The sequence below is a fragment of the Phasianus colchicus genome, chromosome 1, assembly GCF_987193195.1.
Source record: "Phasianus colchicus chromosome 1, bPhaCol1.hap1.1, whole genome shotgun sequence".
Classification (NCBI taxonomy): Eukaryota; Metazoa; Chordata; class Aves; order Galliformes; family Phasianidae; genus Phasianus; species Phasianus colchicus.
Window position 1 is genome coordinate 186,276,453 of NC_143436.1, and position 12,275 is coordinate 186,288,727.

General features: G+C 50.3%; 1 protein-coding gene and 1 long non-coding RNA gene across 2 annotated transcripts in view; both read left to right on the forward strand.

Annotated features, from left to right (window-relative positions):
• The first annotated feature begins 224 nt into the window (after nucleotides 1–224).
• LOC116244467 (uncharacterized) lies at nucleotides 225–975 on the forward strand. Its single transcript, XR_016471628.1, has 2 exons — nucleotides 225–425; nucleotides 519–975. It is a non-coding gene; the product is annotated as an uncharacterized LOC116244467 (long non-coding RNA).
• Nucleotides 976–1,332: 357 nt separating this feature from the next.
• The window catches only part of MAML2 (mastermind like transcriptional coactivator 2), a 205,591-nt gene continuing 194,648 nt past the window's right edge, over nucleotides 1,333–12,275 (forward strand). The window contains exon 1 of the mRNA XM_031616146.2: nucleotides 1,333–1,789. Coding sequence (XP_031472006.2) covers nucleotides 1,364–1,789 — 426 coding nt within the window. The 5' untranslated portion in view covers nucleotides 1,333–1,363. The remainder of the gene's footprint in view (nucleotides 1,790–12,275) is intronic.

The following is a 12,275-nucleotide window of genomic DNA, read 5'->3' on the forward strand; positions in this document are numbered from 1 at the left end:
CGGTACATCGCGCAACTCCCTCGCGCTCGCCGCTAGCTCCGGCCAACGGCGGAGGGAGGGAGAGCGACGGGCGGCTCTCCGCACCGCCCTGCGGCCCGGCACCCAGGTACGGCGGAGCGAGCGCTCGGCGAAGGGGGATTTCCTCGGTCCGGTCCCCCGCGCGGCCGCTGGGAGGCTCTGCCGCTCGCCCCGGCCCCGGCGGCGCCGCCGCCGCGCCACCCGCCCCCCGCCCCCGCAGGGCCCGCTCCGAGAGCCCCGCACGCACCGCGGGGCACGGCCGCGGGCTGCGGCGGCGGCGGCGGAGGAGGAGAAGGAGGAGGAGGAGGAGGAGGCGGCGGGAGCGCGGCACGCAGCCGGGGATGGGATATACAAAAACACAAAGGAAAAGCGGCCGGACTGCTCGGGGGGCAGAAGGCTGCAAGTTTGTAAGTGCAACTCTCCGCTTGTGATCGCTGGCAGAAGAGGGGCTCGGTGTTTGTTGGTTCGGTTCTTTTTTTTTTTTTTTTTTTTGTCTCCAGTGCTTTTCTTGAAACTGTACTCGAAACTGTTCGCTGTCTGGGAGTCTACGGGAAAGTACGCGAGAGGAGTTCTTTGCCTGGGGTTGTAGCTCGCTTCGTTATTGCTAAGGGGGGAAATAAGCACCGAAGGCGCTTCGGCTTTACCCAGCGGCCGCGAGCACCGATCGCACAGCGGCGGGCAGCGCTCCGGGACCCCGCGGAACCCCGCAGCGGCGGCGGACGGGCGCAGCCCGAAGAGGAGCGGCGGAGCGAGAGCACAAAGACGGGACCGAGACCGGGACCGAGCCCAGCCCGGACCGACGGACCGCGGGTTTCACCGCCGAGAAGCCGGCGGAGCTCCGAACCACACCTCGGGGGGGGCCGGGGCAGCGCTCGGCGGTTCCTTTCCTCGCATCAATTTCCACTTCAAGAAATAACCCCCGCCCGCGCCCGAAATAAAATAAAATCAGTAAACCTGCCCGGTCCCACTCCTTCCCCGGGGAGCCTTCCTCCGCCCGGCGCTTCGTTTTGGAGGCAGCGGCTCCTTTGATTTTTATTTTTCTTCCTCTATCGGACCCCCCCCTTCCCTCCCCCAGCCCTCAGCCACCGGAGCCCCTGAGCCGGGGCTGCCCAACCCCGATGGTGGCACGGCCGTAGCGGCCCCCCCCCCCCCGTCCCTCCCTCCAGCCCCGAGCTCCGCCGGGTGCCGGGCGGGGTGCGCGGGGGGCGCGGGGCCGTCCGCCCTCCCCCGGACTCGGGCCGCGGCCGCCGCCCCCGCCTCTTACACCCCCCCCCCCCCCCCCGCCTCCATGTGGCAGTGAGCGCGGAGCGGACCCATCCGCAGGGCCGAGGAGCGGCAGCGAGCGATGGGCGACACGGCTCCCCCCCAGGCCGCGGGGCTGGCGGCCGGGCTGCTGGGGGGGGGCCCGGCGGCGCCCCGCGTGCACAGCGCCATCGTGGAGCGGCTGCGGGCCCGCATCGCCGTCTGCCGCCAGCACCACCTCAGCTGCGAAGGACGCTACGAGCGCGGCCGCGCCGAGAGCTCCGACCGCGAGCGGGAGAGCACCTTGCAGCTCCTCCACCTCGTGCAGCAGGGGCAGGGAGCCCGCAAGGCCGCCAAGCACCCCAAGGCGGCCGCGGGAACGGCGGGAGGAGGAGGAGGCGGCGCGGCCGCCCCGACCGCCGCCGCCGCCGCCGCCGCGCCCCCGGACTACCACCAGCACCTCCTCAGCAACGGCGGCATCAACGGGGAGCAGCCGGCGGGGGAGCAGCGCGCCTCGGCCCTGCTGGCGGTGAGTCACAGCGCCCCCTACCGGCGGGAGGCGGCTCTCGGCGGACCCCCGGACCCCGAGCCCCCGCCGGCCCTCGGGCGAGGCGCGAAGGCGGGGCCGGGCCCGGCGTGCCCTGCAGCGTGAGGCGAGGGGTGAGGGGTCTGGGGCGGGAGAAGGGCGTCCCGCGTTCCTGGAGATGGGATTGTGGGGGCTGCAGCCCAGCGTGTGGTGCCACAGGCAGCCCCAGCAGCTCCACGCCCGGACTCCAGCGATGTGAAAACGTGGTCTGAGCTCCGTGCTCCGCTCCGTCCCAGGGCGTCGGGCAGCCTGAGGCGGCCAGGGAAGCTGTGTGCCACCGGCGCAGCGTCCGTGTTGGCTCCGTCAACGTTTATGCCTCAGATTAGACAGGCTGAGCATCTGATCGTGTCCTTTAACCTCATTACCTCTGAGGTGGGCAGAGCTCACGGCGGTGCCCAGCGGTCACCAAGTTACAAAGGTTCTCCGGGTTGCAGACAACGCACTGTGACCTTTTTCAACTGGAAGTCGCTCTGGATGTGCCTCAGCCCCATCTCTTGTTGCTGCAGGATGAGCTGCGCTGTGTCCCAGCCCATCCTGGGCACACATGAGGCGCTCAGAGCCCTGACAGGCACAGAGCTGATGTATGAGCAGCCCAAAATAGGCTGCTCCCTACCATCAACCTGTCCTTCTGAGTGCCTGACTGATCCTAACCCGGGATCTCTGTGGTTACTTTCGCCCCTTTTGCTGCACTGAGTGGGGTGGTGACGTCAGTGCCAGTGCCATAACGTTTTGTCCGAGGGGAGCCGGGGTGCTTCCACCTGACTTCAGTGTACAGATTGCATCTCCCTGCGTTCCTTGTCACAATTGAGAAGGCCGTTATCTTATTTTTGCAGTGCATATTAACGAAATGCTTTGCACTTGTCTTACAGGAAGAAAAAAAAACAATAAGGCTTTTGCATAACAATGTGCGTCCCAGAAAACTCCTCTTTCTGAAGTCAGGCAACAGGCCTGTGTGTTGTTCTTTTTGTTTTTGTTTTTTACTATCTGTTACTATTATTATGAAAGAGCTGAAGGCAGCTGCTTGAAACTGCTAAGTGAAACAACCCCAAAGAAAACACCCACAGAAGGGCTGCCTCTGTTTCTCAGAGGGCTTCTAACCCTGCTCTTTGCCAGATGATGATGCCAGGACGGCCCTTGTGCCGTTGTGCATCTATCTGATGAAGGAAGGCTTTGCTGAAGCGCCCCTCATTTTGCGTGCTTGCATTCAGTAATCCTGCTGACAAGGTGTGTGACTTCACCCAGCTTGATGAAACTGAGCCACGTTTCGGCACTGCAGAATGGCTGGCTCGTGGAGCTGCTCCGTGCTGATGGTGTCACTGCGCATCCCACTCTGCTCCACACAGCCGTTCCTCGTGGCTGCTTTGTAGGGCTGCCTCGCTAAGGAGCAGAGAAAGGCTTTGGCTCCAAGTCACATCTCTGTGTAAAGAAGGCACGTGTTCTCAGCACTCCTTAGAACATTTTTGCAAATGTTAAATTTGACTGAGTAGGATGAATTCAGGTGGTTGAGGGGCATCCACCAGGTAGCCCAGTATTGTGTTCCTCGTCAGAGGGCAGCTATGGGCTGGAAGTGTTGCTTTTGTTCCGCCCGTAGCTGGAGGAGAAATGTGCTCTACCAGGTATCCCGAGGGCACTTATAACAGGAAGGATGAGGCAGAGTGAGCCCATAAATAGATGGGGAAGAGACATCTATGAGGCTACAGGATCCATCCTCTGCGGGATGTTTCTGGAGGGGAAATCCGGTGGAAGCCTTATTTGCACCGATGGTTATTCCTATCATTTCAGGCCTTTTGCTGAGAGCAGATGGCAGATTGGAGGCGCGTGGGGTCCTGGAACGTGGCACAGTTCCGAGCCTCAGCTGTGGGAAGTGCAGCTCTGGCACGAGGAGGCACAAGGCGGGAGCGTGTGAGTCTCACGCTGAGGATGTGGGGGTTTGACACATCTCTGACTCCACGGGGGGATTGTAGAGCTCCACCTGCCTTGCTACAGCTCTACCAGGTTAAAAAAACTCAGCATAGATAAGCGTGAAGGCGGTCATAGCTCTCTGGGGAGTTCTGGCTATCAGGGCGCTCTTTGTTCTGCAGAACCCAAGATTGTCCCCACGCTTCCTCCAGTGAGAATAGCCAGGCTGTTCCCCTCGCTTTGCAGATCCCTCTGCTCTTGTTACAAGCGCGCCTGCCACATTTGGTGGCACAGGATGGGTCGTTTACATAGCTGGGCTCCAGAGTAAATATTTGACACTTGATAAGGTTTGAAACAGAGTTCACTTGAACATATCAAAGAGCTTGAAGTGATAATCTGATGTTGTTGATGCTATTATTTGATAATTGTCTGTTCCCAGTGGACAGTTTAAAACCAGCAGAAGAGAGACTTTGGAGTGGGGTAGGGTTTGGGCTCAATCTGGCAGCGTTACTTTGCTTTTTGAGAAAGCATCTTTGGCAGCAGCATTTTCTAATTGGAGAACAGGGACCAGATTTCTGAGCTGGACTGATGGGTGTGGGTGCATGTGGAGAAGAAATTTATTCTCCTGGACACGGCAAGGAAAGCTTTTGTGCTTTCCGCCTCCCCGCATTTCCCAAGAGCTGACATTTGTTTATTTATGTGGTAGTGTTACTTTTCATGGTGCGGAGTGAAACAGATAAAATATTCTGTCGTTCTTTTATACATACATCTGCATGTATGTATCTACACCCTCTAGCACTTAGCTGTTTATATTATTTACATTCTGTATAAACTGTTAGCTCTGGAAGACATTCCTCAGTGGCTTAAGCATCGAAGGGGTAATACCAAAGTTCTTGCGCCAGGATTGCAAGTCCCCAGTGGCTATTCTGTTCTTTCATTTTTCTGACACCATTTCTTTTCTCTGTGCAAGCCAGGAGCACTGCTTCTCAGGCAGTGGTGTATTATTCTGGTCGTTGTACTGCAGCCATTGCTCTGGTGGCTGACATCTTCCTCTGAGCGTGTTAAGCGGTGTTTGTCATCAGTCCCAGTCCCAGGTGACTCGTTCTATTTCTGCTTCTCTCATAGTTTCACTGAATTTGGGATTGTCACTGTATTCTGTGAATGCGGCCTGCTCCCCGGGTGAAAAAGAAAAGGGAAGGAGGGATGTGGGTTGATTCCTTCTGTACCACTACGTTCTCAAAAACAGCAGTACAAATCTGGAAGAGTCGTGGGTTTCTCCTCAAAGACATCAGTGGAATTCAGGGTTCTAGTTCTGAGAGCCAGGTTTCATAGAATCATAGAATAGAATATCCCAAGTTGGAAGGGACCCGTAAGGATCATCGAGTCCAACTCCGGGCAGTTCTGACATAGTCCTTGGACTCCTACATGCTATTGCTGGGAGGGCATTCAGTGTCCTCTAATATCATTAATAACTCACTAAGGGACCTTGGCCATCAGACACCATACATAGGTCTATATAGGTCTATAGGTCTGTAGCTCCCATCCTACACAACACCTGCCTTCTCTGTTGCTTGTAAAGGTTTGGCTTGTAAAACCTTGACTGAGGTTGTTATTTTATGTCAAGATCCTATGCTTGTTTAAGAGCACAGAAGCCCTGACATTGTTTCCTAATCTTTTTTTATTAGTGATCTACACTACATTTTTTAAGGTTTGGTGTGTTGGCATTAAAGATCCTCAAGTATTTTAAATGGAAGGATTTGTGTGCTGGTATTTGTACCCCAAATTTACACTTCCTGAGCTTCTCTTGTATTGTTTGCCTTCTTGCCAGTGGGCTGCCAGGGCACCCTGCAGAGAAGTTGCATTTTCTGGTTCTGGACGTATGTAATTTTTGGAAGCTGTTTGTTTGAAAGCGAACAGAGTGAGGCAATCAGCCATGGGGTGAAGCGATGTTACGGTGCGGTGAGTGAGAGTGGATTAAAGCACAGACCATTCTGCAAAGCTGGGGTGGGATCTTTGGAGAAACAAAGTTTGGTGCCAGGGTGACAAAATGTTCTGTTTTTGAGGTGGAGGACCGCTGTCTGCTCCTTGTGCTTCTGCGGGAGCAAAGCTGGGTTTGGAGAAAGGCAATTTCTGTGGCTGAGTCAGATAAAATGAGTCACATTGCCTTTGTGGGTAGAAAACTTTGAATTGCTGTCATGGGCCTTTTTGCCTGCTGGGAGCCGTTTGGTTAGGATGGACCTGGGCACCACTTAAGATCCAAGTTCCCCTTGGCTGTGAGAACACTGTCTGAACCAAAATGAAGGCAGCTCCCCGGAGGCAGCGTAAAGGTTATTGTTTAATGAAAAGTTCAGCAAGTGAACTTGTTAAGTGTCTGCTAGTTTAGGAGCCTTTTCAGCCCTAATTCTTCAGTCAAATGGTTTACTCTGAAGCTTTTTAACCTCTGAATACATTTAATGAAAGTTTCCTCCTTTCTGCAGTTTCTGTAGTGAGTCCCTTGTGCGTAGCACCGCAATGACTGAGTAAAACAGCTTCTGTTTCTTCTGTACTGAGAAATGTGACTCCAGCAAAAATGTTAGCTGCTCTGTGGGAAAATCTGAACCTTAGAAAGGTACATCTGAGTCAGAGAAGCTGCTTTGCTGAAACTTATCTCACTGTTATTGCTCCTCCTGTGGCAATGAACGCTGTCTGCAGAAGGCCTATGTGGTCTTCAGTTAGCCTGCAGTGACCAAAAAAACCCCAGCAAGTAGGTTAGTCAGTTAGCAGGTTAGGAAAGAGCATAACATGCCTCTCTTCCTCTTAACTGCTGACAACGGTCCTTTTCACCAAGGTATCAGCAGAGGCCAACTTATTCTACTTAACAGTAATAAGAGACAGTTATTTTCTGTTTGGTTTTGTTTTGTTTTAAATGAAAGCACAAACTACTTACTCCTCAGATTTCTCATGAAAAGTCTTCTGTAGCCACTTGAGAGCCATGTCAATTTGTAATACCTTGTCAAGTTCTTCCAGAGTATTCTTAGATGCAGGTAATCAGTCCATAATTGCACTGAAGTGTCAGCTCTGACACTTATCACAAAATACCTGCAACTCTCAAGGAAGAGTTCTGAGGTGTGTGCACTGTAATCTCAGCTTCTACTCTAAGATCTTTTCGACAGATTACTCCAGTTATTTCACTTCCATAAACCTCAGTTTTCTCTATGAAAAATACTATTTATCACCTTGCTAAAGTGCACTGAAATCTGATGGTGAGTTTTATGGCTTAGAAGCCACACTCATTATTGATGGAGCCTAAGACAAGATATTTGCCTCTGCCTTGGCAAAACTGCAGGCCATGTCTATGAGTTGATGGCTCCTTCTTATTTGACTTCTGTGTTTTGAGCCCTCAAGGTGTGCTCAGGTCACCTTTTCAGCATTTGTCCCACAGGTATAAAGATGGAAAAATAAACCCAAATGAGTCTTTTACATAATGACATGACTCGCAGAGCTGGGTTTTTATATGAGGCAACATGTTGCCCAAGATTCACAATGAAAGCTCAAGACATAGGACTTCCTCTTATTTTTCTGTCCCTTCTCTTTAGGAAAGAGAAGTTTTGCTTTTTGGTTTGTTTTTTTTTTTGGTTGGTTTTCTTTCTTTTTTTTTCATAACCTTAAATATATGCTTCATATTTGTATTTCTTTTTGCTTTATTTATTTGTTCTTAATTCTGCATTGGTTTGTACTCCAGTTAATATCCCAGTTAAGTCAGCTGTGTCCAAGCACTGCATGTACTTGATTCTGTGGCAGACTGGGAGCAGAGTGGGACTGGAGCTGACAGCCTGCACTGCAGTCATTTGCTCTTGGTGAGGCTGCAGCTGCACCCCAGCAGCAGCAGGTGGGAGCCGCTTGGTCCTGAGTGCATTGCCTCCATCTGGTAAGAGAATGATACTGTAGTGATGGAGGAAGGCTTGTGTGTGTGGCTCAGGTGGGAGGAAGACTCAGAGATATTTCTTAATTGAATACCATGAGTGCTTATTGAAGAATCGTATATGTATGTATTTAATTTGCAAATACACGATGCCCTTGGCTTCACATACAAGCGGTGCCATTTCCCTGAAGGAGTTCCTTTCGTTTGGAAATGGCTCCTGCAGCTATTTTTGGCTGTGTCACTGGGTTGTCGTGATGCACTTTTAAAGACAGCTGAATCAAAGTGCAGAGAAATCGGTGGCAATTAGAAATTGGCATGAAAGTACTTGTGACACAGTGAGAATGCAGATCTTACAAAGCTGTTTACCTGCTGCAGGAGCCAGAAGGTGCCTGAAAGAGCTGGTGAGTTCTTGGAGTAGCGGGTGAAACCAAGAAGTTCCATTTTGGCCGTTCTACTTTGAAACAAAGCATAGAATTGTGCAACAGTCATCTCTGTGGCACCCTGGCTTCATTGCAGCACTCTACAGACACCTCCCCAGAGTAGGTGTTACACAAACATCCAGCGAGAACCGTGCCCTCCCCTGCATACCTCAGGGCCTCGAGAGACAAGATAGACAAAGAGTGGACGCAGGAACAGAAGCACAGAAAGGTCAGGTGTCTTGCCCAAGGTCAAACGGCAGGTCAGTGGCAGAGCTGGGAACAGAGCCCAGATTTCCTGACTCCTAGTCCAGCACTCTATTAATCATCCTTTTGCTTTGTGTTACTGTCCATAGGAAATGTGAGGAAGACTTTCCGACAGCTTCAGAGTAACTTAGTTTTGGAAACTATTGATCATCAACACACTATTGAGATAAAGAGTTCATGCACTGGACATGTACACCAGGGCATTCAGAGCTGCATGCTGCAGGTATCGACTCAGGACACTGAAATGCCATATTTCATAATCCCAAACATTTATCCTTACTTGGTCTTTTTAAGTCTTTTTCCCCTTATGCTGTGTACAAAATGGTTTGTTTTTACACAGTTACTCATCACATTTAACTCCTACGTTGGTTCTTACCCTGTAAATTATTTCTTTCTTGAAAACAACTTACGGCAGTCATTTAGTTAGCAGGACTTTCCTTCTCCATGGAATTTACCGATGAACTAATGAAGCAGTCGGAAAACTAGAGAGTCAACAGTCCAGAGTCACTTCTAATTCTTACATGTTTTCATTCCTCACCCTACGATGTATTCAGTTTTCGAAGACTCCTAATGAAATTATCGTGATCACAAAATTACACCTGTAAGGTATTTTCTTTTTCCTCCTAAAAATTTTGACTCGAGGCAAAAATCTGACTACCGTGGTAATGACTTATTGAGAGTCTCTTGTAAACAATAGTATAATCACTTTCTTATAGTCATGGCAACAGTGTTTAAGCAATGAGCTTACTGAACACAATGTGCACTGTCTCCACTGAATAGCGATCGCAGTGCTGAAGTGTATGCTGCTCATTTTCAGAGGTCTCAGGGATATAAATTATTCAGCAAAACAACACTGCTTCAGCAAACGTCTTTGAATTTGTTGCATTTTGTACTAGGGAAGGAGGGTGCTTAGTTGTGCTGGTGGTGCTGTGGTTAATTCTGTTCCTACCGGACTCAGAGGTGTCTGTCTTGAGCCCTTCCAGAGCTGTGCTACCTCTTGGCTGGACAGTGCTTCCTCCATCCTGCAAAATCCCTGATGCGAAGGGCAGAGGGGCTCAGGAGGATGCATGCTGTATGTGTGTTTGGAGTGAGAGGAGATGACTAGGTGCCGAATAACAAATTTGTTCTATTAATCAAAGGGTTTGTTCCACCAGGGCAAATGCCTTCTTTGGCCCAGAGGCTCACCTGGATTCCTGTTGGGTAGGCTGGGGAGGCACCTTGGAGAGTGGATGGCTTCACATTGAGCTCCCAGACAAGGAGTTGCCTTTGACTTTTCTGTTTATTTTGTTCTTTACAGTTCTCCCATTCAAATAACTAGACCTGGAGGAAAGACCTTGCTGGCAACAGTTGTTGTTTTGGGATGAGTCATTCCACCAGATTTCAGAAATGCCACCCTAGTGACAGTTGGCGAAAATGCTGCATGGGCTGTTCAGTTTATGTTTTTCACTTTGGAAAATCAGACCATACCTTCAGGATTCTGTTGCTTTAGAAACCATCTCCAGACACTCACATTTTTCCTTTCCTTTTTCCTTTCCTTTTCCTTTCTCTTTCACTTTTCCTTTTTTCTTCTCCTCTTCTCCCTTCTCCCCTCCCACATCTCATTTCCTCTTCTCCTTCCCTTCTTCTCCTTTCTTTATCCCTCCACTCTTCTTCTCATCCCTATCCCTTTCCTTCCCCATCCCTTCTCCATCTCATTCTTTTACTGTCCCTGTACAATCCCTTCCCAATCCGTATTCTTCTCCTTCCCTTCCCTATCCCTTTCCCCCTTTTCTTCCTGTTTCCTTTTCCTTGTTGCTACGGTATCTCAACATCTGGGTTTTCTAAAGCTATTCTCATCCAACAGGCCTCTCCTGAAAGCCATCTATGGATGTGACAGTGTGGAACTGTCAGCCTACACAGGATCAAGCTTGCTAGTGAGGGTGGTGAGGCACTGAAAAAGTTGCTCAGTGATGTGGTTGATGCCCCATCCCTGGAGACTTTCAAGGGGAGGCTGGATCAGGCCTTGGGCAACCTGATCTAGCTGTGATGTCCTTGTTCATTGCAGGGAGTTGGACTAGATGGCCCTCAGTGATCCCTTCCAACTCTAAGGATTACGTGATTCTATGATTTCTGTAGATTAGGCTATTTTGTAGTCAATTATTTTTCCAAAGAAATGTTTTCCAAAGAAATGCATTCTCTTTCTTTCTCTAATAGCTTGTTATTCCCCATTCTCCTGAACTGGATCTACTTGGTCTTCAGCATTGGGCTGCTTACCTTCTGTGGCCTGGTTCCTAGAAATAGTTACGCATGTGCCTAATTGTGCACACATGGGTGATCACACTGAAGTTAAGACAAGTTAAGCAAGTTAAGAAGTTAAGCAAGTCTAGAAGTACTGCCAGGGTTTAATCTTCGTCCAACAAATAGGTGGCCAAAGCCCACTGTGTACTACCAGAGTAAATCTTAGTTCAAGAGTAAGAAGCATATTAGTTATCAACTGACTTGTTCCCTTAGCACAGTTAATTCAGTACTTTCCATGTTTCCTGCAGACCCACTTGCCCTTCCATTTGCACTCATTTTTCCTCTTTGCTGCTCAGCTCCCACAGCGCCAGAGCTGCCAGCCGCACGATCCACTTTAAAATGATCGGAGCTCCCACATTTCTTCTTTCCTACCAACTTTGTGCATTGCCATCGTGGTTCCTTGGACAGATTTTAGCCAGCTTTTAAGGAGAGAGAGAGTCACAGCATTTCAGGCCCTCATTTCCAAGTGCAGTATTAAATATAATCCTTATAATTATAGCAGTGCTTCTTGGACCACTGTAGTTCAGGCTATGTAAATATGTCATCAAAAGCTCTCTTTCTTGGGAGCTGGAACTCAGTCTTGTTGATTGAGCTGAAATCAGATGGCCAGCAGCTGCAAACACACTCTGTCCCCACCCCCCGCCTCCCTGTTTTTTTCCTTTTACCACAAAATCCTCTTGATTTCTGTTGAAGTTGTGACTTCACAGAACAGAGATAATGGCTGAGTTATTCTGAGCTGCCCTTTGGCTACGTCCTCCAAGGATACCTGGGGGCATGAGCTGTTCCCTGTGCCCGTGCCGAGCTCCAGGGCAGGGAGGATGCTGGGTGTTGGAACTCATGGGATGCCTTTAGGGTCAAACAGCAGCTCACACCTGGGCTGTGGGGCTGCCATGAGATAGGGACTGGCAGCACTGCAGTGCTTTGTGGCCCTGGCCAATTGCCATAAAGACCTCTGTATTCATCCGAGCCAGGGTGCCAGGACCAAGGCAGTTCCCAGAAGTGGTTTGTGCTGAAAGTTTAGCACAGGCTTCTGTAGCCCCAGGGGACTGGAGTGTGGGGGGGAAAATCTGCTTGGAAAAAAAAAAAAAAAAAAAAAAAGAAAGAAAATTGGCATTCACGAGTTGCATAACTCAGTGCTGTCATTTTGGGTACTTAAAAAACAAAACAAAACCCCAGCATTCATAACCTGAGATATTAAGGTTTTTAAAAGTGCCACTTGCCAATACTCAGTAACTACTTTTCCTAAGGCCTTTTACTCCATGTGTTTACAGGTGGACCAGAATAGCTCTGCAGAAGTTAATCCAGTCTGCTGAGTAAACAGTAGGTACTTCTGTAACTTGCTATATATACCAGCTGTGTGTAAGGCCTTTGGCACACATTTGTACCCCACACAATGCATGTGAGGGCCCCTGACAGAGCCGGGATGGCTGCTGAGGTCGGTAACCCCTCCCTGTTGGATGTCTGCTCATTCTATCAAGCCCATGAAGGGGCAACTGCTTTGGATGCCCACTGTGTCAAGAGGTTGCTCACTGAAAAGGCCCTTTATGTGGTTCTCAGAGCCCTCCCTCAGGATGTACTGACTGTGCTCGGGTCTCTCAAAGCACAGCCTCTTCGACACAGGTCAGGAACGCTCTTCAGCGCAGTATCACGCCGCTTCTTTTGGTCACAA